Below are 25,317 nucleotides of genomic sequence, written 5' to 3'. Positions count from 1 at the left end.
CAAGCTTACTAGGTGTGGGTTCGACCGAACCCAATCACTTTTTCTTAAACACTATATTTTTATTAAGAAATTCATTTAATATGTATAAATATTTAATTGTGAACCCAGTAACAAAGACGAGCTATGGGTTCTAGGGTAATTCAGAACCCATAAACTTCAAATTCTGACTCCGCCTCTGATTATGGTTGAGGATGATGGCGGTGGGTAGTAATAGTTAATAATGGTGGATAGTGATAGTTGTTGTGGCTGTGATTGAGTAAGGTGATTGTGGGTGGTGGTAGTTTATAATGGTGGGTGGTGCCTTCCATGGTTGATGGTGATGGGGTGGTTGGTGGTGGTAGTTGAGGTGGGTGAGTGTGTGTTTGTAGTTGAGAATGATGGTGGTGACGGCTAAGGTTAAAGATGGTGATAGTGGTAATTGATAATGGTAGGCGGTGGCAGCAGTTAGTAATGAATATGGATGGTAGCATCTTAATGAAATTAAATATTTGTTATAGATCTTGATCATATAGACTTATCCAGACTCATTAAGTGGTTTTAAAGTAAAAAAAATAAACACACTTAATGATTAAAATCTGAATGATTAAATTCAGACTTTAAAAATAAACACACTTAACGTCTAAGATCTGAATGATTAAAGACTCAGACCTCAATTATGTGCAAACAAATGAAGCCTTAGTTATTGAGTCCGTAATAGATTTATACATATTTAATAAATAATTTAATACAAATATTGGATCTAAGCAAGATTATTGGGTTCGTCCGAATACGTAACTAATTATCTAGCTCGCATCTCTGAGCATACTGTTAAAAATCTATATTTAAAAAAAAATCGCAACCTGTAAACAAACATAGAAACATAAATGTAGAAGAAGTAGGAATAAATCCGAGCCCACTAGATTCACAGTGTGTCCTTAAGGAACTTAATCTCCTCCTAATACGCCATATTTAGAATTATTTTCTAATACGATAGAACCGATTAACCTCATTAATGTAGCGGTACTTCAAACACAAGTGTTCAACACACTCAATAAGGCAACAGTAAATCACACTTACTTTTTCTTTATTAGAAAACAATGCAAGAAGGAAAAAGAGTGCTATAACACGTAAATATAGCCAAAAAGTGGGATCCAAACGAAGAGGTGCAACCTTTCATGTTAGGCTACCACTCCAAAGTGACTATTTCATGTAACGGTTATTCCATAAAATGTCTGAACAAATAACGAGAAAATAAAACGAGAGGGAGAACTAAATTATCGTTACCGAAACAATTTATTTGGATTAAAAATATTAATATAATCTTTATATTAACAAATAAATTTGACCCAAACAAAGACAAAATCCAAAGTCAAACGTGTGAGGCTTGATTCTTCTCAACTCTTATAAGAGTTAGAAGAATTACAATTATATATAAATTCATCAAATCTCTTTTCGTCTTTTAATATGAACAATATTTCTTTGTAAAGAAGAGAAATTCAAATATTTTTCTCTATTTTTCATTCACGCAACTTCAAGTAGGTGTGGCATCGGTCGGTTCGGTTCGATTGTGAATATTATCGGTTCGACATATCGGTTATCGGTTTATAAGTATGCAAAACCGATAAGCGAACCGATAAAAAATTGGTTATCGATTATCGGTTAATCGGTTATCAACTATTATCGGTTTACCTGATAAAATAACTTAATCTAGATCCAAACTTCTTCAGAAGCTCGCAACTGAAGATTTTCTTACTGTTTTAGTCTTTTATACATAATGGGTGTGTTTAGTATGAAGGAAAACATTTTCCGGAAAATATTTTCCAATTTTCCCATGTTTGGTTGGCTTAAATGTTTTGGAAAACATTTTCCTTATGAATTCATTTTCCTCCAATTGGAGGAAAATATTTTTGTTATCAAGAGAATGAAAAACATTTTCCAAAAACTTCTTCTCAACCTTCCCCACCCTCACCAACCCACCCCACCCCCTCTCTCCAAAAAAGTTTTTTTTTTCAAATTTCAGTTTCTTTTTCCGTCACCACCCACCGTGCACCCTCCACCCCACAAAAAAACGACCCTACTACCCCTCCCACAAGAAAATTACTTTTTTACCTTATTTTTTTTTGCAATTTTAAATTTCTATTTTTTCGTTTTTCCGCACCCCAACCCCACCTTCCCCTCCCCCCCCCCCCACACACACACATACACTAAAAAACAATTAACTTCAAATTTCTATTTTTTTCATTTTCTGCCCATTCCCCCTGCCCCCCACCCCCCCCAGAAAAAATATTTTTTAAATATATTTTTTAGTTTTATTTTATTTATCGGTTTAAAGGTTCAAATTTTACAAGTTCCAAAGTTATGAGTTCGGAGATTTATTGTGACGACCCGACCCGTCGTCTCATGAGTTACTACCCCGTTCTTCCCATTTTATGCTTTCTTATGTTTCATTACCAGTATGGGGTGCGTTAGAATTGATTTGGAATGATTTTGATAAGAAATGAGACACTTAGTCTCTTTTAAGAAGGCTTAAGTTGGAAAAGTCAACCGGATATTGACTTGTGAGTTAGAGGGCTCGGAATTGAATTCCGATGATTCGGTTAGCTCCGGGTGATGATTTAAGGCTTAGGAGCGCAATCGAAAGTAATTTTGGAGGTCCGGTGAAGAAGTTAGCCTATTTTGGTGAAGTTAGTATTTTGGCGATTTCTGGTTGATAGGTGAAATTTTGATCCGGGAGTCGGAATGGAATTCCGAGAGTTGCTGTAGCTTCGTTATGTGATTTGGGATGTGTGTGCAAAATTTTATTTCATTCGGAGGTGGTTTGGTTGAGTTTTTGATCCAATGCGTGTTTCGAAAGTTTTTGGAAAAACCTTAGGCTTGAATTCGATGTGAATTGATGGTTTTGATGTTGTTTTAGGTGTTTTGTTGATTGGAACACGTTTGAATAATGTATGGGATATGTTGGCGTGTTTGATTGAGGTCCCGGGGGCTTCAGAGTGATTTCGGATGGCTAATGGAAACTTTTGAAGTTGGAAATATTTCATAATAGACGAAAGTTGTAAATGAGTGCACGTAAGACCTCACTTTGGACGATCATATCTCCCGTTATACAAGTAGTTGTGTGACCCACAACCTATCAAATTAAAGCCCTTTGAGTCTAGTTTCTAACTCAACAAACCGTTCGTCATTTGGAGGTGTATACAAAAGGTTATGACTATTTTACTGGACATATGTCACTAGCGCGCCCAGATGCGCGCCCAAGACAGAACACTGGGCAAACTAGCGCGCCCAGATGCGCGGCCGCGCTAGTAGCAGGCCCCTAAATACCCCAAGACCGGGAATAGAGAGTTCCCAAGCCATTTTTGGAGCAAGGGCTTGCTCTCTCAAGGGGATTTCGTCCCACTCTTCATTTCTATGATCCAAGGTAAGATTTTTGGAGTACTTTGAGTTGATTACTACTCCTAAACACTTATATTAACATGGATTGATCTTGAAAATCCTTAGATTTTCAAGAAATTCCTTCAAGAACTCAAAGAAGGGTTTTGCAAGATTTCTTCCAAAAGGTAAATCCTACACCTTAGACTCACATATATGGATATATTATGGGAATATGAGTATGAATCAAGTATTACAACTTATTGTATGGTGGTTGGAAGCCATAAATTCCCAATTTAAATACATGAACATGGTAGGGATTTAAAGGTGTTTATTGGATGGAATTTTTGTTGGTTTGGGGTGAATGGTTGATCACACATGTGATGTTAGGAGTATAAATTATTAAAGAATAATAGTGGGATGAATTGTTGGTTGATGGTGATAGTTGGAGGAACCAATGCTATAGTTAAGAGGTGTAAATATTTATGCTTACAAGATGTTTGATAATATGCCTAAATGGCATAATTTATGGGATCTAGTACTAATATTGGCCCTATTGAGTGTGGTATTGTAGATTGAAGTTACATAACTGTATGGGATCATTATAGTATCATTAAGGGGCGAATTTCAGATATGTAGGGTTAAAACTCCGTCTTTTAGAAATCGAACTTCATCGATGTTTGTGTATTTTTGGCAGATTCGTCACACGAGGAGGCCAATTTGAGAGGCAAGGGCATAGCGAGCTAGAGGTGAGTAATACTTGTAAATGATATCTTGAGGGTTTGAAACCCCGGATTTGCACATCATAGTGTTGTATTGAGGTGACTTGCACACCGAATATGAGCGTGGGGTAGAGCACCGTTGGGGATTGTGACTTGGTTCGTCCCGGTTGTTGATTTTACTGCGTATTTGACTGAAATTACTTGTTATCATCATAATTTGGGCTGATTGTCATGTTTGGGGCCTTGTGCCGACTTGTAAAATCCTTCGAGGATTGATATTACTGCTTAGCATGATTTGCATATCATCTAACTTCAGTCCAAGGTTTTAAATGCTGTTTTGCAAACCCAGTCGTATTTCTAAGTTTTGAAAACTTAAATGATATTTTAAATGCATTTCAGGTTGGAAACTTCGATTTTGTAAATGCCCAAGGAGCTTATTATATTATTTTCTGGACTGATTATAAAGTGACTTGAAATAGTGGTAACAATGACACTGTGTGATATACTTGAAACAATGGTAACAATGACACTGTGTGATATACTTGAAACAGTGGTAACAATGACACTGTGTGATATACTTGAAACAGTGGTAACAATGACACTGTGTGATATACTTGAAACAGTGGTAACAATGACACTGTGTGATATACTTGAAACAGTGGTAACAATGACACTGTGTGATATACTTGAAACAGTGGTAACAATGACACTGGATGATATATTTGAACAGTGGTAACAATGGCACTATATGATATAAATTGGTCAGGTAACAATAGCTGACCGGTCAGGTAACAATGACTGACCAAGATATTGCGCTTGGGCTGTAGGAGCCCCTCCGGAGTCTGTACACACCCCCAGTGAGCGCCGTCGACGATAAATAAATATGGATGGCTCGGGCTGCACGCCGCAGTGGGTACTGGAATGTACCATCATATGCATTGCATTGCATTCATGCATTTGTTCATTATTTGTTGTTGTGATATTTCCGGAGATATTTATCTGCTTTTGCTGGTGCTATCTGATCCTTGAGTGTTGGGCCCCGAGTGGCTGACCAGGAACGAAGATATTGTCCGAGGGGCGGGTTTCTGTGCATAGTGACACTAATGGTTGGAATTATTTTGCAACTGTTAAAAAGATTATTTTCAAAAGAGGTTTAAAACTGAGTCAGATATTTTATAAAGGATTTTCATGGAATTACTATTTTCAAAAAGGGTTGTACCGTCTTAGATAGCATGATGAAGTGTTCTTACGTGATTTCTTATCGCTCAGTTATTATTTACTCTTATTACCACTGAGTTGGAAGTACTCACTTTACTCCCTGCACCTCGCGTGCAGTTGCAGGTACTGTTCACCCGGTAGCGGGTTATTAGCGGACTGAAGGTATACTATTGTAGCTGAGCAAGGTGACCGTCAGCGTTCACGGCACCGTATTTCTTCATTGATTCTAAATTCCATTCTGTATATTGCTGGTCTTGTATTAGTATTTAGATCTTTAGATGCTCGTGGCTTGTGACACCCCGATTTCGGGCTGAGTCGGGATGGTTTCCATTATTCTATCATGTTTACTTCGCACTTGTGATTATATTATCTGCGAATTAGACTTATTCCTGCTAAGTAATTATAAAGAGATGTATTGTTTTGTTGTTGGCTGGCCTTGTCCCCACGAGAGGCGCCATCACGATCGGGTTGGGATTTTGGGTCGTGACATTTATGTGTTTGGAAGTTTACGAGTTTAGAAATTATAAAGTTTACGGGTTCGAAATTCCACGGTTTCGAAAGTTTAGCGGTTCAGAAGTTTATGAAATTTGTGGGTTCGGAAGGTTGTTGGTTTGAAAGTTTATAGCTTCATGTTTATTATATTTGAATTATTTATGAATACTCTTAAGAAGTCATTTTTCTTAATTTGCGTACCAAACACAGAAAAATGGATAAGACTACTACTTATTTTTAAAAAAAATATTTTCTTGAAAAATATTTTCCGTTATACCAAACACACCCAATATGTCAAAATGTAGCTAATTATGAGTGGAACAACAAACAACCACAACCATAGGATAAGCTCAGCGACGGTAACTTGAATTAGCAAAAAATATATAATAATGATATATTGATAACAATTAGTAGCAGCAGAATTCTATTCATTACCTCCACATATCGCGGCTGAGAAAGAATATGAGAGAATGAAGCCCTAAATATATGTATATACTTAAGGATAAAGTCGTAATTTTATTAATTCTTATTGGGTTATCAATTTAGCCATTAACAAAATTGGCAAATAGAGGCCCGAACCGATAACTCAATAGTAAAAAAATTCTAATCGGTTACCGAACTGTTAACCCAATAACCTGATACAGATAACCCAATAAATTTTTTGGGATTTTTACATTCCTATGCCATATAACAAACTATATTACTCTACATGCTTAACTTTTAATATAATTACCTTTTATATACCTAATTACCATTTATGTACATTTTAGGGGTTTTAATAGTATTAATTAGTCTCCTAATTTAACTCTACCGTATATTCCCACTCCCCCCACACGTTTCTCTCTCCAAATCCCACCCCCTCACCCACGTATCAAATTACACCCCACGATTTTCTCTTCAATCACCCACTATTTCCTCTTCTAAACCCAGCGAAAATCTGTAACTCCTCCATTAATGCCTATTCTCAAGTTTTTTCTTCTAAAATCAGTCAAAATTTCTGCTATTCTTCAAAGTTCATTCACCCATTAACGACCAGCTTCAAAGATTTTCAATGAAAAAGAACAGAGCTTCAAAGAACATCCCTAAAAAAGTTAAAGAAACAGATGTTCCTTCTTTCGATTTGGGTGTTTTATCACCACATTCATCGAAAAAGCATGAAAAATATGCTCATGCAAATGAAGAGAAGAAGCATAAGTTTTCCCCTCGTCAAGCTAGGGCAGAAGCTAGAACTAAACAAAAATATGATTTTGATGCTGGTGAATCTTCGAGGTAAATCAATTCAGCGAAAAAGAAAGGCAAAGAGATAGATTTTGATGATGATTTTGTAGAAGATGAACCTGTCATTAAACTTGTAGAATATTAGTTGTAGTTTTTTGAATTTGTTTAAACTTGTAGATATATTGTAAAAAAATTGTAGTTATATTATTTTTATTTTTAACTGTATTATGTAGTTGTAGATATATTGTATGACAAATGTAGATATGTTATTTTTTAGATTGGAGCAGTGTATTAATAAGAGATTGGTGCAACATCGTAGACTCTATGGAGCGCTACTGTGGGACTATGCTAGGAAAAAGCAAGAAAATGGTGCAATTAGTGAAAGTTAGGTGACTGCCAAATTAGCAAGGAAAAAAGGTGCATCAGTTGTGAACGAGAAAATGCAAGTCTGGAGGAAGAAGAATTAGTTGCAATTTTTTGTATGGAACATGTAGTTAAATTGTTTAGTTGCAGCCAGGAGTGGCAAACAGGCGGGTCGGGTCGGATATGGTTCGGGTTAAAAATGGGTAATGAAAAACAGATCAATTATCCGACCCGACCCATATTTAATACGGATAAAAATGGATTAACCGGCGGATAATATAGGTTATCCATATTATCCGTGACTTCTTGTATATGATCACTTTTGGGAGAATTCTTAGTCTCTCTAACTTGAGGAACCCCAAATTTGAGGCTTTACAAATGTAAAAGTTAGACCCATTGGTTATCCATTGGTTACTCATTGGTTATCCATTTTCTAAATGGATAATATGTTTCTTATCTATATTTGACCCGTTTTTAAAAAGTTCATTATCCAACCCATTTTTAGTGGATAATATGGGTGGTTAACTGTTTTCTTTGAACCATTTTGTCACCCCTAGTTGCAGCTAGTTTTGTAGAAAGATGGTAGACAAGTTTATGAACAAGATTGTTGAAGTTTAATTGTAGCAGATTTTTGCGTGAATTATTTTACCCTTTGTATTTTTATTTTATCCAGTATACTAGTTCGAACAATGGGGAAACATTCTGTTGTTTTTATATTCACTTGTTGAAAGCAAACAGTACTTGATCTAATTATTGTTACTGGTTAACTCTTTTTCAACTTAATTATTATGTAGTTACTCTGTCAACTCCAGATTATGTAGTTATTTTGTAGTTTTTTATAGTTCTTTTGTAGATAAATTGTAAGGATCATTAAAACTATCGATGGGTGCTAGAGATAATAAAATAATTGTGTATTATATATATAGAAATCATTCACAAACCAATCAAGCTACCAAAGTATTAACTCAATACAGAATACTAATTAAACAAAACAATTTCAAACTAACTACATTAAGAGTTGAAGGTGCCTAAACTATTACACATCAAATATAATTCTCCTGAACTCATCAGTAATTTTTATGAAAAATTCAGTTTACTACATAAAATTTAATTTCTTTTTGGGAACATTCTTGCAAGATCTTTTATTATGCCCTTCTACTCCGCAGTTGCCACATGAAACCTTGTACTTCTTTGAATTTACTTCATTATATGTTTTGTATCTTCATTTTTGAGGTCTTTCTGGCTGTCTTTTCCCACCTGAAGGTGGATTTCCAACTTCTTCAGTTATATGTTGTGGCACATTCCATTTGGTTTCATCAAGTAGGGGATTTACTGGTATTTCATAAGACTCAATCCTGCGGCTTAAAGCAGTCAAAGCATGTGCACAAGGAAGTTCATCAAGCTGGAATTGTCCACAGCTACATCTCTTATTTTTAAGACAAACAATATAGCGCTTCGCACCATCTATCACTGTATGTATATGATCTGTTGAAGCCCTCACCTACAATTACATTACAAACAAAAAACAATTCATATACAATCAGAATACAAAATATCTACAAATTATCTACATTGTCTTTTGTAGATATTTTGTAGTTAATTTGTAGAAATATTGAAAATCTTTATTTCATATTGAGCTACAAATGATATGTAGTTTTATTGTAGAAATATTGTAGATAGAATGAAATTATATATATATATATATATATATATATATATATATATATATATATATATATATATATAGAGAGAGAGAGAGAGAGAGAGAGAGAGAGAGAGAGACTCTGACATGTAGTTATTTTTTAAATATTGTAGATAAATTGTAGATCAATAATATACAAATGATATGTAGTTTTATTGTAGAAATATTGTAGATAGAATGAAATTCAATACTAATATATATATATATATATATATATATATATATAGACTCTCAATTTACCCTTTTCTGTAGAAATATTGTAGATAAATTGTAGATCAATAATATACAACCAAAATTCGATAGTAATGTAACAAAACAAAGCTGCAACTGTGTTCGAATTGGTGATACTCAATTCTAAACTGAAATCACGTACTGTTATACATAGCGAATATGTTCCTAAGCTTTTGTTTTCCTTTTTCGTCTCCATGTATACACGAACACCCATATCGTTCCTAATTCCCATTGGAGGACAATGTTCGTTGACAATGTATTTGATTTCTATTATTTTTCGGATGTATCTATCATTAGATGCTCTGTTATTGTAGAATTCAATAAGCTATAACTCGCATCCTCTTCGACTACAATTCTGTCGACCTGAAAGTCTCTATATATCTCATAGCTATCCCAATTCCCATTCAGTTGAAGCATAATTGGGATTTTCGACATAATTGCGCTTGTTATAGAAGAATTGCACCTAATTTAGTGTCACGGCCCCAACCCCGGTCATGATGGCGCCCAACACACTACTAGGCAAGCCCAACCATTCAACAACATTATCCTAAATTCTTATTCAGATTATAGATAAATATCACAGAGAATTTACTAAGTCATTTCATTCAAGTGTATAATTAATAATAAAATCTGCGGAAGTTCAATTAAAATACCACACCATAGCCTAACAGAATCCGGTGTCATGAATATGAGCCTCTAATACAGAATATTCACCTATTACAAGTCTGTCTAGGAAAAATACGGAATAAAAGATAGAGATAGAGGGGAGAGATCAAGGCTGCGAACACTATGCAGCTACCTCAATACTCCCGGATACTGCCTGCTCAGCTAAACAATTCCTCACTTAGCCTGTGGTATACCTGGATCTGCACGCAAGGTGCAGGGAGTAATGTGAGTACTCCGACCCAGTGAGTAATAAACATATATAAAGGCTGAGAATAAGAAATTATGAAAAAAAAAATACAAAGTAAACTATAACTGGCAGTTTAGAACAACAAATAGTGAAGCAACAAGTTAATTAAGTCAGAGTACCAAATACTGAGACAGGTATAACAGATAAAAAAACAAATGAATGAGTGCAATGCAATGCATATGATGGTACACTCTAGTACTCACTGCGGCATGCAACCCGAGCCATCCATTTATTTATCGTCGACGGCGCTCACTGGGGGTGTGTGCAGACTCCGGAGGGGCTCCTACAGCCCAAGCGCAATATCAAGTCATCTTGTGGCATCAAATCTAGGCCCTCGGCCTCATATCAATCTCAGTATAATCAACCAGGCTCTCGGCCTCAATATCAATGTACTCAACCAGGCTCTCGGCCTCAATATCAATGTAACATTGTTGCGGCGCGCAGCCCGATCCATGCTCAGTCCAGAAACCATCATAAGCCCCTTGGGCATTTGTAAAACAGTAGTTCTCAGCCCGAAATATCATTTAGAAATATCATTTAAGTTTTTAAATCTTAGAAAAATGGCTGAGTTTGCAAAATAGTATTTAAAACCTTGGACTGGGGTCAAATGATATGCAAAATATGCGAAAGCAGTGATATCAATCCCTGAAGGATTCAAATAATTGGCAAGAAGCCCAAATGTAACAATTAAATCTAAGTAAGGATGATTCTCAATTTAGTTTAAGTAGAAAACACGGTACAAACATCTCTCGGGACGGACCAAGTCACAATCCCCAACGGTGCTCTACCCCACGCCCGTTATCCGGCGTGCAAGTCACCTCAATATAGCGTTACGATGTGAAATTTCGGGGTTTCAAACCCTCAGGACATCATTTACATCAATTACTCACCTCAAGACGGTCAAAGTCTAGCTCGATATGCCCTTGCCTCTCAAATTACCCTCCTCGTGCGACGAATCTGCCCAAAATCACAACGAATATGTCGCATTATGCCAAAGAGACAATACCCAATCGAAAGTAATCGAAAAATATCAAAATTCACGAATTTGACAAAACCCGAGCCCCGGGCCCACGTCTCGAAAAATCAAAAAATTAACATTACCGGATTCCTTGTCTCTCCACGAGTCTAACCATACAAATTTTACCAAAATCCGACATCGGATTGGCTTTCAAATCTTAAAAATTCATCTTTAGGGAATTTTAGAAAATCATCCATTTCTCTTCAAATATCAATAATCTAAAGCCAAAAATGAATATTTATTCATGGAATATAATCACAAGAGAGTCAAGAACACTTACCCCAAGAATTCCCATAACTTCTCGCTCAAAATTGCCCAGAATCCGAGCTTGAAAGTCAAAAAAATGAAAGAAAATCAGACTGCTCTTTCTTTACACTGTCCAGAATTTTCGGCTATTGTTTACGCGTGTTACTGTACACGGTACTGTTCACGGGGTATTGTTCACGGTACTGTTCACGGGGTACTATTTCTGCAATTTTCTCCAATTTTCCTAAGTCCGAAATCACTCCGAGACACCTCCGAAACACTCCCGAGCCCTCGGTGCTCCTAACCAAACACATACACTAACTCAACAACATCCTACGAACTTAACAATGCGATCAAATCGCCAAAATAACGTCATATACCACGAATTAAGCTTTAAAATCCAAGAATTCTTTCAAATTTCATAAAACATCAAACTTTCCATTTTGAGTCCGAAACACGTCAAACGACGTCCGTTTTCAACCAAACTATAAAGAAAGTGCTTAAACCATATATAAGACCTGTACCGGGCGCCGAAACCAAAATACGGGCTCGATACCATCACTTTCTAATCAAATTTCATGTCCATTTTCCTTAAATATTTTCAGAAAGCAATTTTACTCAAAAATTCATTTCTCGGTCCTGGGACCTCGGAATTTGATGGTTCTTGTTCCTATGAGTTAAAAATAATAATACGAACATAGCCCTTCAGTCGAAACTCAATTCGGAGCTCATTTGCTCAGTTCAATACCCATTTCGCTCGTTAAACAATTAACTCATGTTTCGTGTCAAAAGCCAATCGCGACTTGATGAAATTAGACCAAACTTTCCAGATCACTCCTACAATTCATTATCAAAATTCCGGAAGTCTCAAAATCAAATTTCAATCTCTAGAACTAAAAATGGACCTTTGGATCATTACATGCTCATAATCGAAACGCCAAAATCTTCCAAAAACTCTTCCAAAACATATCCGAGCCTCATGGGACCCCGACCAAATATGCCAACATAACTTATAACATCATTCAAACCTGTTCCAATCATCAAAACACCTCAAACAACATCAAATTACCCAAAACTCATCGAATTCAAGCCTAAGTTTCCAAAAACTTCCGAAATACACTTTCGATCAAAAAACCGATCAAATGATGTCCGAATAACCTGAAATTTTGCACATACATCAGAAATGACATAACGAAGCTACAGAAACTCTTGGAATTCCATTCTGACCCTCGGATCAAAATCTCACCTATCAACCGGAATTTGCCAAAATACTAACTTCGCCAATTCAAGCCTAATTCTACACCAGACCTCCAAAACCACTTCTGATCACACTCTTAAGTCACAAATCACCTCCCGGAGCTAACCGAACTGTCAGAATTCACATCCGAGCCCTCTAACTCATAAGTCAACGTCCGGTTGACTTTTCCAACTTAAGCCTTCTTAAAAGAGACTAAGTGTCTCATTTCTAATCAAAACCACTCCAAACCAACTCGATCACATAAGATACGGATAATAAAGCATAAAGAAGCTGAGAATGGGAAAAACGGAGCGGTAACCTATGAGACGACGGGTCGGGTCGTCACATCCTCCTCAACTTAAACAAACGTTCGTCCTCGAATGTGCCTAGAGTTGTCCCAAAATCCAAACAATCGCTTAGTAACCTCGCCACGCATATACCCGGGGGTGATCCCACGTCACCCTATCTCATATAGGTCCGACAACACATTGTAACTGAAATTTTGCAATCCAATCTAGCCCATAAGCCATAGGACCACGTTTCCACTTTTGAAATCTTTCATATGATCAGAATCCCACATTTATACTGTGAATAAGCCCGAACAAGCAGTAATAACCCACACATGTAACCTCAGGTGCTATTACATGATAGATCACATAACTCAAACGCTTGTAGTGATAACTCCTAATCACAACAGCTGCACACAACACCCGAATGCCGATAGAAAAACTCTTATCAACTAAAGTCTCATCTCACACTTTCATATGCTGCCAATGATAACTAAATCACGCGGTAAGCCATAAACATTTCCCATATCAACCAAGCGCAATTTGATGTCTAGTACCACAAGCGAATCATCATGCCCACGGAGAAGTACATAATACAATGTCATACCAGTAAACCTTACTATTGCACCATCCGGTTACCCCAGAAAGGGAAAATACCTCAAAGAAGAGAGCTACTTTGAAAGTTCCACAAGTACCAACCCAACGATATGCTATGAGCTCGTCAATCACAGTGGAACCAAGATACATGAATAGAATAATAATAACCGGCTCTTCTATAGCTCACATTGACATTAACTTCACGAGCAACTTAGTTGCCAATAACATAATCCACCTGGCACGGTCACAGACCTCCAATCCAAGCATATCATATAGAAGTAATCCAGCAAGTACACATGTTTATGCTAATTGAAATAAGATTCTCATGCTCCTGGACTGGCATAAATAACACTTTCTACTGTTCACGCATGTTACTGTACACGGTACTGTTCACGGGGTACTGTACACGGTATTGTTCACGGGGTACTATTTCTGCAATTTTCTCCAATTTTCCTAAGTCCAAAATCACTCTGAAACACCTCCGAAACACTCTCGAGCCCTCGGTGCTCCTAACCAAACACATACACTAACTCAACAACATCCTACGAACTTAACCGTGCGATCAAATTGCCAAAATAACGTCATATACCACGAATTAAGCTTTAAAATCCAAGAATTCTTTCAAATTTCATAAAACATCAAATTTTCCATTTTGAGTCTGAAACACGTCAAACGACGTCTGTTTTCAACCAAACTTTATAGAAAGTGCTTAAACCATATATAAGACCTGTACCGGGCGCCGATACCAAAATACGGGCTCGATACCATCACTTTCTAATCAAATTTCATTTCCATTTTCCTTAAATATTTTCAGAAAGCAATTTTACTCAAAAATTCATTTCTCGGGCCTGGGACCTCGGAATTCGATGATTCTTGTTCCTATGAGTTAAAAATAATAATACGAACATAGACCTTCAGTCGAAACTCAATTCAGAGCTCATTTGCTCAGTTCAATACTCATTTCGCTCGTTAAACAATTAACTCATGTTTCGCGTCAAAAGCCAATCGCGACTTGATGAAATTAGACCAAACTTTCCAGATCACTCCTACAATTCATTATCAAAATTCCGGAAGTCTCAAAATCAAATTTCAATCTCTAGAACTAAAAATGGACCTTTGGATCATTACATGCTCATAATCGAAACGCCAAAATCTTCCAAAAACTCTTTCAAAACATATACGAGCCTCATGGGACCCCGACCAAACATCCCAACATAACTCAGAACATCATTCAAACCTGTTCCAATCATCAAAACACCTCAAACAACATCAAATTACCCAAAACTCATCGAATTCAAGCCTAAGTTTCCAAAAACTTCCGAAATACACTTTCGATCAAAAAACCGATCAAATGATGTCCGAATAACCTGAAATTTTGCACACACATCAGAAATGACATAACGAAGCTACAAAAACTCTCGGAATTCCATTCTGACCCTCGGATCAAAATCTCACCTATCAACCGGAATTCGCCAGAATACTAACTTCGCCAATTCAAGCCTAATTCTACACCAGACCTCCAAAACCACTTCCGATCACACTCCTAAGTCACAAATCACCTCCCGGAGCTAACCGAACCGTCAAAATTCATATCCGAGCCCTCTAACTCATAAGTCAACATCCGGTTGACTTTTCCAACTTAAGCCTTCTTAAAAGAGACTAAGTGTCTCATTTCTTATCAAAACCACTCCAAACCAACTCGATCACATAAGATACGGATAATAAAGCATAAAGAAGCTGAGAATGGGAAAAACAAAGCGGTAACCTATGAGACGACGGGTCGGGTCGTCACATTTAGTCGCTTTTGATTTGTGAAATCAGAAAAACCAGTGAAATAGAGTATTGTCGTAAAAATAGAGTAATGATTTTAGGAGAGAAACGAGCGAAATTTAATAGCGAAATTTGCGTTGGATAAAGTCTGAAAGAATCCTTAATATCCCATTATTCGCACGCCTATTAAAGGAATTGTACATCTAATAGGATTATGTTTTTAATAAGTTGTTTATATGTTGTAGAAAATCTGTTAGCAGGGCAGGTAATTTGTAAATTATGGACATTTTTCGTAATATAGTTTCCTATATGGTATAGGAACGAAAATTTCCCATTTTTTTTCGGTTCGGGCTATCAGTTTTCCGATATATGCGACTCATTTGTATCTATACCCGCTTTTTGTGTCACGTTTTAACTTGTGCCCGCTTTACAAAAAAATTGCAAGCGTACGCGCTTTTTCGCATAACTTCAGTATACGGGGCTGAAGTAGCAAAGACAATCACACAAAACTTCAGCATTCTAGTAGACGGGCCTGAAGTAGCAAGTGTGCTGAACCAATTGTTTTGTAACTGGCGAACATCAGCTCTAGAGCTGAAGTTTTTGTTTTGTAACTGGCGAACTTCAGCTCTAGAACTGAAGTTTTGTTTTTGTAACTGGCGAACTTTAGCTCTAGAGATGAAGTTTTTGTTTTGTAACTAGCGAACTTTAGCTCTAGAACTGAAGTTTTTGTTTTTGTAACTAGCGAACTTCAGGAGCTGAAGTTTTTATTTTGTTTTGTATTATGTATCCTTTACCAACCCTATCACCCTCCCATTTTTAAAAACCATGTAGTACATAGAAGTCAGAGAAGAAAAGTGCACAAAAATGTAGTTCCTTGGTCAATTTGGAGACACGAAATTAATTGAAATTTAAAGTCTGGAACATTTAGGAAATCCCTGAAATTTGATTGTCTAATATAGAAGCATTCCCTATATGTGTTATTTTACATCTATTACCTACTGACAATTTCACTCCACTACTTTTCTGATGACTAAAGTTCTTTATATCATGAACGACTTCCATATAAAAAGTAATATAATGTGAAGCACCTGAGTATATTATCCGATCACACTAAAATGCATTGGATACTAATGTAGTTATATCCATAGTAGCACCAACAGCAGCAGAAGAAAGAAGAAGAAGAAAATGAAGGAGGAGAAGGAGGAGGAAAAAGAGACTGAAGTTATTTAAAAAGTGGGTACAAGTTAAAAGTTTTTTAAAAAATGGGTATAAGCAGAGGCGGATCCAGAATTCTAAGTTTATGGGTTCCTATAACAATCTCAAGTTAATCTACATGATAACTGGACCAACGAACTAGATTCTAAGCTAAATATTCTTATACTTTTAATGAATTTTTTAGTATAAATACATGATCTATGCAAAAATTACTGGGTTCACGGGAACCCATAACCTTTGCTCTAGATCCGCCCCTAGCTATAAGTTAGGGCGCCCATTTTTACAATATATGCCCAGCCTAAACTTCAAGCCAAAAGCCCAAAACGCATACGTCACTCAGATGTTGAGACAGGGTTTAATTAGAGTTTTACGTGGTAGTAGTACTTTTTTATAAGTTACTGTAATTACCTTTTAGCCCACTACTCATAATTTCTTTTTTCCTTTTAATTCATTTTTTTTTTCTTTTTGGTTTTTCCAAACAGTTTCCTTGAAACGACAAAAACTCAGATTTGCAGCTTTGTCGAGTCGTTGAGCTCTCAAATTCCTCCATCCTCCCAAAAACCAATTCATAACTTCAGATCCAAAGAGCACAGCGAGAGAGAGAGCTCACATTCTGTCGAAAAAAGAACCCGTAATTGATAAACAAAAAAGACGTTTCAAGAATCAATTTTCAAGATCTCACAGCAATGCTCTCCACCGTCCGATCCCTCTTTATTTTCATCATCTCCTCTCTGTTCCTTGCATACCCATCTTTTGCCAAGGTAGAATTTTGGAATTTCAGTGAATTAGTAATTTGATGTACTTTAGTTTCTGAAAATATAAATGGGTTTTGGTTTCTGGGGTTCACCATTCTTGGATCTTGAGTTAACTCTATGATGTAATCCTTTTTCATTTATTATTTATTTATGTAACTGCATTTTCTGTATTCAGAGGCGGATCCAGGATTTGAACTTTAGGTGTTCTGCCACTGAACCCACTGACCATTTGATTTACTGGGCTCGACATTTAATATTTGTACAAATTTAGTAGGTTTCTTATCACGTGTATCAGTTGGGCCGAACCCGTAACTTCTACTATGCATCAGAGGGTTTTATGATTCTTTTCTTTTCTGCTGTTTATGTGTAAATGCTTAGCTTTTAGTGATGTTGAGCTTTGTGGAAATAAATAGAGACTTTGTATGATAATGCTATTTGATGAACTGAAATTGTAGTTGGGTAGTGATTTGAAGGTTACAGACTGGATGTTTTGTGGTCGTTTTTTTAAGATTTTATGATAGGTTCTAAGTGTGTAATAACTTTGAGCTTTATAAAAGAAAATTTTAAACTTTTATATTATAATGATCTGATGCTGAAGGTCGAGTTGGATAATGATTTGAATCTTAAAAAATGGAGGCTTTATGATCATTTTCTTTTTACACTGTTAATGTGTTTACATTCATACTGTTAATGATTTTGAGCATTGTTGAGAAAAAGGTTAGAGTAGTAACTCTTTGCTTAGCTGGCTAGAGCATTTTGTTTGACGCTTTTTATGTGTATATGTGTTGATTGGGACTCTTATGTTTGTTGGAAGTATAACAACGGAATTCAAAGGTTCCCCTTGGCCCTTTCTCTCTGAATCTGTTCTCAATTTTACCTGATTATTCTGTTTTTGAGGTTATTTTTGATTGAGAAACTGTAAATCATTATCACTTGAAAGAAGATCTCTTTTCACTTGTGGATTACCTTGCCTTAAGCTTTTTCACCTCTCAAAAAGCTGTCTTCGGCTCTTTAATATGTTTAGATCAAAGAAGGGAACGAGAATGCAAAATGGAAAGGAAGATCTATAGATAAGCTCTCCCATTTAACTGACTAAACCAGATATATCTTCTTATAATTCTTATCTTTTCAAAAGTTGAAGGGTATGAAACCTTTATTTCACTCCTCCTTAGTCCATACCCTGTACTGTGTAACCACAAAACTGGCGCATTTACTCATCGCCTTCCTTTGAATATTTCTTGTTTCACCATGTCTTCTGCTACTAGTGCTTTTATTCTTCTATACCTTCTGCTGCCCTCCTAATAAAGCATATGCGATAGTTGATACTAATTAGCATTCCACAATCAACGCAAATGCTATTCGGTTAGGATATCTTATGAGAGCCTAAAGACTGTCTCTTTTAATGTCTCTAAACTCAGATAGGAAAATCTGGTTTCACAAAAATTTTGCTGGTAAGAACGTGGTTTGAGTTTATCTGATGGTATGTATGTCTTTTCTGCTATTTGCTGCAGTATCAAGCAGATGAACCTGTCACTCTTTGGGTAAATAAAGTGGGACCCTATAATAATCCACAAGAGACGTACAACTATTACAGCCTTCCATTCTGCCACCCCGGTGATGGTGGTCACAAGTGGGGTGGCCTTGGCGAGGTTCTTGGTGGGAATGAGCTTATTGATAGCCGAATTGACATAAAGTTCAAAAGTATGTTTCTTTGAAATTTAACAATGGATTTGTTATTCCTCAAAAGCGCATCTTTTTCACCATGTTCCGTTTTATTACAACAGGAGATGTGGAGAAAAGCACAATTTGTGATCTTGCATTGGATGCAGCAAAAGTGGCACAATTTAAGGATGCAATCGAAAATTCATATTGGTTTGAGTTTTTTATGGGTATATATCTTTTTAATATGTCCTATGGTTTTTTCTTTTTTAAAGTTCTTTTAACAGTAACACATGGCTGCTAGATGAGACCTGCTAAGTTACTGACCTTTTTACTGTATCCGGTGATCTGTATGTATTTTGTGGTTATGACTTATGGCTTCCTGCATCAGACGATTTGCCATTATGGGGTATGTGCTCAGCTAGTTTTTGTCTTGTGAATTCTGATAACTAGGTACTGTTTAACATAACTGAAATTCATTATGGTGTAATGGAAATTCAGGTTTCGTCGGTGAAGTGCTTCCTGATAGAAGCCGAGACACCAAGCATGTGCTCTACACGCACAAGAATTTTCTTATTCAATACAATGGAGACCAGGTAATGTATTATTGATCTTCACTCTTGTGGTCACTTCTCATACCTATTGCAACTTAATGTTGCTATACTGAGTTAACTTTTTAACTCCGACAGATCATTCATGTCAACCTAACTCAAGAGAGCCCAAAGCCATTGGAGGAAGGAAGACTCTTGGGCATGACGTACTCTGTGAAATGGGTCCCCACAAATATTATTTATGAACGCCGGTTTGACGTATACCTGGATTACCCCTTTTTTGAACATCAGGTACATGCCCAATCACCATCGATGGTCCTCACCTTGCACTAGTATCGCTTTTATTGAAAGAATCAACTGAACAATGAAATGGTGATTGCAGTCTTATGCTCTGTTCATTTGGCTCTATCCTCTATGAGCTATGACCGGGTCAATTATATGAAAGAACTACTTTGATAACTGAAAATACGTCCAGTGGACAATTCCATACTTATTTCCAACAGATAACTGTTCACATTTTCGTTACTGATATGATTAGAGACAATACTTTGTTACCCCGAGAGAGTTTGTAGAATTTAAATTCCTTGTGGCTTTCTTGTCTCGTGTGTGTTTTGAAACTTCATTGTCATCTGGTCCTTGTTGAAACAAATGACTAACGGAGAAATCTGCACAAACAAACGTGAGTATCTCCAAGTTACTCTTTCTGTTGCCAGCCTCTGTTAACTTCTTATTCTTTATGCAGATTCACTGGTTCTCTGTTTTCAATTCGTTCATGATGGTTATTTTCCTCACTGGCTTAGTGTCTATGATTTTGATGCGCACTCTTCGTAATGATTATGCTAAATATGCCCGTGAAGATGATGATCTGGAGTCTTTGGTAATGTTTCTTCTTCTCTTGAATCGTGTCTTTGCATGATGTCTGAGTGATAAAAGCCCATAGTCCCTTCCTTATAAAAAAAAAGCCCATAGTACCTTAAGTTCGAGCGTTGATGCAAAATCTTACCTTAAATATATAGTGGGGCACTAGTAGTCCTTCTAGTTTTAAAAGTGGTGCACTTTGGTCCTGATAGATGGAACTTGTTAGTTCTTTATGTGACCCGTATTTGTTGCCGCCCAATACAGAATAGCCCTTTCCTGATAGAAATTGCAATGCAGATGCTTTGATGGCATTTCAACTCCTAACTGATGAATCTTTTTGGTTGGAGTAATCTATCCCCTGTAAATAATGTGTTCCCCTTTCTAGACTTCATTAGCTCTCTCATTCTGGCCCAACAGCCAGTTTTCTGGTTAGCTCCCTGCACTAGATATAGAACTTTTTTATAACTGGCGCTAACACATCTACTCTTGTACTTATTGCATCTTCTTCATGCCAGTAATATAACACCTTACTTCAAAAAAAAAAAAAAAACTGACAACACATTTCACCTTTCTTAGTGAAACCATGTTTTTCTTTACCTTTTTTTCCCCGAAAAAGGGGCCATGTTAGCTTCTGCTACCAGACACTCACCATTCACCATAAAAACTTCCCGAACTTGCTATACATTTTACAAGAGATGGGTCTCCATCTGTTTACACAATTAAATTGCTATACATTTTACAAGAGATGGGTCTCCATCTGTTTACACAATTAAATTGCTATACATTTTACAAGAGATGGGTCTCCTCTGTTTACACAATTAAAGATACCATCTAGTGTTCTTCTTGGCCGACTTCAATTTTTAGCCAATTGTTGGCTTTCGGGTTGGAAAAGCTTTTGTAGATTTAGCCAATTTATTCTTGTCTTCTCTGAGGAATGTGGAAAACTCTTGGTATGGCACCAATCTATTCTTTAATCCACCTGCAGTGCACTCCCTTATTTGCTTAAAAGGTCCCTATTTTCGGACCTCAGGAACATAATGGAATCACCAGCAACAATTGAAAGATGAAAGTACTCCATCCAAGTCAATACGTTGAGAGAGAGGTGCTTTTGTTTACGAATGGGTTATTTTGTATTGAATGGCAAAAAGTAGGGGGTGATATTTGTAGCTAATAGATTCCATCCACCAGGACCAAAAGTGCACCATTTTTAGAAACTGTTACTGCTCCAGCCAGAGCATATTTAAAGGACAATTTTGAGTCTTTACCCAAATTTAAGGTACTATTTGAGGCCTTTTCTCATGTCTGGCAAATTTTTGATAGTTTATCGAACTTTAAACTAATTGTACAGGAGAGGGATGTAAATGAAGAGTCTGGTTGGAAACTTGTCCATGGTGATGTCTTCCGGCCTGTACCAAATTTGGCCCTGCTTTCAGCTGTTGTTGGCACTGGCGCTCAGCTTACAACACTTGTTCTCCTTGTGATCATATTTGCTATTGTTGGAATGTTATACATTGGGTATGTCTGCGACCTTTCCCTTATAATTATATGTACTAAATCTGAAGATTGTGGTTCTAGGTAGAGTTTATTTCCGGTTCATTACTTCTGGCTCCCTCTTTAACCTGTTTTTTTTTTTGTTGGTGGGGGTGGGGTTTAATGAAGTAATGATACACTTTAACCCATTAATCTTCATCCTCTTGTCTGAAGACTTCCAAATATATGTTCTGTGTAATCAACATTGTGTCAGTCATTTTCTATTTGAGTTCCAGTACATGGATTTGGATATTTCCTAGTGAATCAAATTTGTCAGTGTTTAAAATCTTTACGATTTTATCACCAGTACTTGGCATTTACAGTGCTTCTCATGTGGGTATAACATTTTTTACTATTTTGGGTAATAATATATCTTATACAACTAGCACACTCAAATTTGTCTAACTAACTTAATATGGTTTGGATTTGATTTTTTTTTCAGTAAGCTAAGTTTTCAAATATCAGTTAAATTTTCTTGCACTGCTACCTATATAGTATAAAAATCACATTAATATTGTAGAACTGTCCATGGTTAAATAATGTCACATACTGAGGGAGTATACTCCCCCCCCCCCCTAATACTTCAATATTGTGCTTATCTGCTGTACTTTATGCTGCTCAGGAGAGGAGCTATTACTACAACCTTTTTCGTATGTTATGCTCTTACATCATTCATTGCCGGATACGTGAGTGGTGGCCTGTACTCTCGTAATGGTGGTATGTTGTCTTTCTGCAGCTGACGTCTCTTCAGTTGATTCAATCAATTATCTCTAATCATTAAGTGATTGAAGGTTGTTTTTTTACCCTTGCATATTGTCAGGTAAAAAGTGGATAAAGTCGATGATCCTTACAGCGTCACTTTTCCCCTTTATGTGCTTTGGCATTGGTTTCATTCTAAACACGATTGCAATATTTTATGGATCGTTAGCTGCTATTCCCTTTGGAACAATGGTGGTGGTTTTTGTTATTTGGGCTTTTATTTCATTCCCTCTGGCGCTTCTTGGTACTGTTGTAGGAAGAAACTGGAGTGGTACGCCAAACAATCCGTGCCGTGTTAAGACCATACCCCGTCCTATCCCTGAGAAGAAATGGTATCTCACACCATCTGTAATTTCTCTGATGGGAGGTCTTCTTCCCTTTGGGAGCATTTTCATTGAGATGTATTTTGTCTTCACTTCCTTCTGGAACTACAAGGTTATTCTCTCCTCTTTTTTCTTTTTGGGCTAAATGGAAATAGCATTTTAAAAAGATATTGTTCCTTGCACTAATTTACTTGACAATCTTTTCAACTTTATTAGATGTTCATTTGCTTCACTACTCGGTTTTCCACTATGAGCATTGAATTAGTCGGAGACAAAATAATTTTTTTGCCTAAGAACTGTTTTTGCGTAGATTATATACCTTTCTGTGATTGTTTATACATGTCATGCATATATAGTTTCTAAGACAGCTAAAAACTGTTCGAGTGAGTGCACACTTAAGGCCTATGAATGGCATGTGCGAATAAGTTTCTATTGGTCAAAATTATAAAATAGGAAAGGTGACCTAGATGTAACATTGTTTTGGGTATGCCGGCAGGTCCCAGGACTGTCCGATGTGTTTCCTGTCAGACACTACTTCCGACATGGATAGTGAAACCATTCTAACTGGCAACTGCCCAAGCTTAAGTTGGAAACCATATTTGAACTTTATAAATTATAGTGACGCATAGTGCAACAGAAACAAACCTGCATTACATATCAATGTCTTTGCTTATAGATGCTGGTGACCATTTCTCTAGTTGCTTGAGATTCTGAAAACATTGATCTACTAATGTTTTTTGGTATAGTTCCTTTGTTTTTCCCTAAATTATTAGACAAATCACTTCAACACATAAAGGACAACTTGCAATGGTTACTTCTTCAAAGTTACCCAACATTGTACAGCACTTGAATGGTCCTTATCTTTCATGCCATCGACAATTATTACTTTCTTGTCTGTTAATTTGCTGGAAGTTTTGTAGTATTTATCTATTGCATATCTGCTGTGTAGCTGTATTATTTTGTTTTTCTAAATAATGTGTTTTACATTTGTATTTGGCTGCTGACCTTGATTTTTGTTGTTGCGCAGGTCTACTATGTCTATGGTTTTATGCTTCTTGTATTTATTATCCTGATCATTGTCACTGTTTGTGTGACAATTGTGGGCACATATTTCTTGCTGAATGCGGAGAACTACCATTGGCAGTGGACGTCGTTCTTCTCTGCTGCCTCAACAGCTCTTTATGTGTATTTATATGCGATATATTACTATCATGTAAAGACTAAGATGTCTGGTTTCTTCCAGACCAGCTTTTACTTTGGCTACACTATGATGTTCTGCCTTGGCCTCGGTATCCTTTGTGGTAAGCTATATATTATTTGTATGTCTCGAGTCAATACAAAATCTGGCGGGTCAATTAAATTCTTCATCCCTGTCATGGACTTAAAGTTCCGACTTTAAATTGTTCTTTCTTGATTTTTTTGAACTCCAGGTGCTGTAGGATATCTCGGCTCTAATTTGTTCGTTAGGAGGATTTACAGAAATATCAAGTGTGATTAAGTGCCTAAATGAAGCAATATTGAAACGCTGCGCCACAGTTTTGCATGCCTGTCACTTGAGAGGAGTTCAGAGGATTTCCAGATAATACCTCAGCAATCTGGTCACCTCATGTGAATGAAGATTATTTTAGAAGAGGATGAGGAAAGAAAATTAGTTTTTATTTCCAATTTTCTGGTTTAGGATGGGTGAAAGTGTTTAGTAAGTTCTGTGGGAGAAAACACTGGAAGATTGTCCAACTTTATTAGTGCATAGATAATATTACTTACATTTGTTATTACTTCAAAGGACATAATCAACACTGTACTTTGGAATACATTGAGAATCATTTTATGATGAAGAAACATATTACTTCAATTGCTTAAAAATGTTTCTTAGGTTTATACCAAATGTTCTTTTTGACATTTTGCTATTATTGTTTGAACATTAGGTCTTGCCTATGCTAGTTTGCTGACATTGCCAATCCAAACCCGGATACAAGAAGAGGGTTGCGATACATCTGCGTAACCATGTCCCATCAACAGTAAATTGTCTCACTGTGACTAAATAGTCACGAGTTCGAGCCATGAATTTAGTCACTAATCTTTGCATTAGGATAGACTGCCTACGTACAAAAGATATACTATCAAATGGCTTTGACATTCAATTGGAAGCTGGCTTTTGCGGCTCTACTAGTGTTGGCAATGTATGCTTCTCAAGCCACACATTCGAGCATGAAAATGTCTTCTCATCAAAAGTTGTCAAAAACCACATCATTCGAGTATGAAAATATGACTACTCCAGCTACCATGGATTGGAGAGCGAAAG

At 36.6% G+C, this 25,317-nt stretch overlaps 2 protein-coding genes across 2 annotated transcripts; one reads left to right on the top strand and one right to left on the bottom strand.

The window, feature by feature from the left end:
- Window positions 1–8,586: 8,586 nt before the first annotated feature.
- Window positions 8,587–9,511, bottom strand: LOC142181668 (uncharacterized). Its single transcript, XM_075255069.1, has 2 exons — window positions 9,440–9,511; window positions 8,587–8,865 (listed from the first exon to the last, which is right to left on the bottom strand). The coding sequence occupies exons 1-2, from the start codon at window positions 9,509–9,511 to the stop codon at window positions 8,587–8,589; spliced, it is 351 nt and encodes a 116-aa protein (XP_075111170.1).
- A 7,495-nt stretch (window positions 9,512–17,006) lies between these two features.
- LOC107777871 (transmembrane 9 superfamily member 1) lies at window positions 17,007–24,878 on the top strand. The gene is made up of 12 exons (XM_016598031.2): window positions 17,007–17,341; window positions 18,847–19,036; window positions 19,120–19,224; window positions 19,386–19,403; window positions 19,496–19,590; window positions 19,684–19,836; window positions 20,288–20,422; window positions 21,752–21,918; window positions 22,556–22,650; window positions 22,754–23,127; window positions 24,043–24,316; window positions 24,446–24,878. The coding sequence occupies exons 1-12, from the start codon at window positions 17,267–17,269 to the stop codon at window positions 24,511–24,513; spliced, it is 1,749 nt and encodes a 582-aa protein (XP_016453517.1). The 5' UTR covers window positions 17,007–17,266; the 3' UTR covers window positions 24,514–24,878.
- Window positions 24,879–25,317: the final 439 nt, after the last annotated feature.

The sequence above is a fragment of the Nicotiana tabacum genome, chromosome 6, assembly GCF_000715075.1.
Source record: "Nicotiana tabacum cultivar K326 chromosome 6, ASM71507v2, whole genome shotgun sequence".
In the NCBI taxonomy this organism is placed as follows: Eukaryota; Viridiplantae; Streptophyta; class Magnoliopsida; order Solanales; family Solanaceae; genus Nicotiana; species Nicotiana tabacum.
The sequence above is the reverse complement of the archived record's forward strand: the minus strand, read 5'-3'. Positions and strand labels throughout refer to the sequence as shown.

What these genes read in the sequence shown, in the direction of transcription:
- LOC142181668 (XM_075255069.1), bottom strand. Translation starts at nt 9,511, where the DNA reads ATGGGTGTTCGTGTATACATGGAGACGAAAAAGGAAAACAAAAGCTTA. An exon ending in CATATTCGCTATGTATAACA is followed by an intron (nt 8,866 to 9,439) that starts GTACGTGATTTC and finishes ATGTAATTGTAG; the next exon opens with GTGAGGGCTTCAACAGATCA.
- LOC107777871 (XM_016598031.2), top strand. Translation starts at nt 17,267, where the DNA reads ATGCTCTCCACCGTCCGATCCCTCTTTATTTTCATCATCTCCTCTCTG. An exon ending in AATTGACATAAAGTTCAAAA is followed by an intron (nt 19,037 to 19,119) that starts GTATGTTTCTTT and finishes TTATTACAACAG; the next exon opens with GAGATGTGGAGAAAAGCACA. An exon ending in CTTCCTTCTGGAACTACAAG is followed by an intron (nt 23,128 to 24,042) that starts GTTATTCTCTCC and finishes GTTGTTGCGCAG; the next exon opens with GTCTACTATGTCTATGGTTT.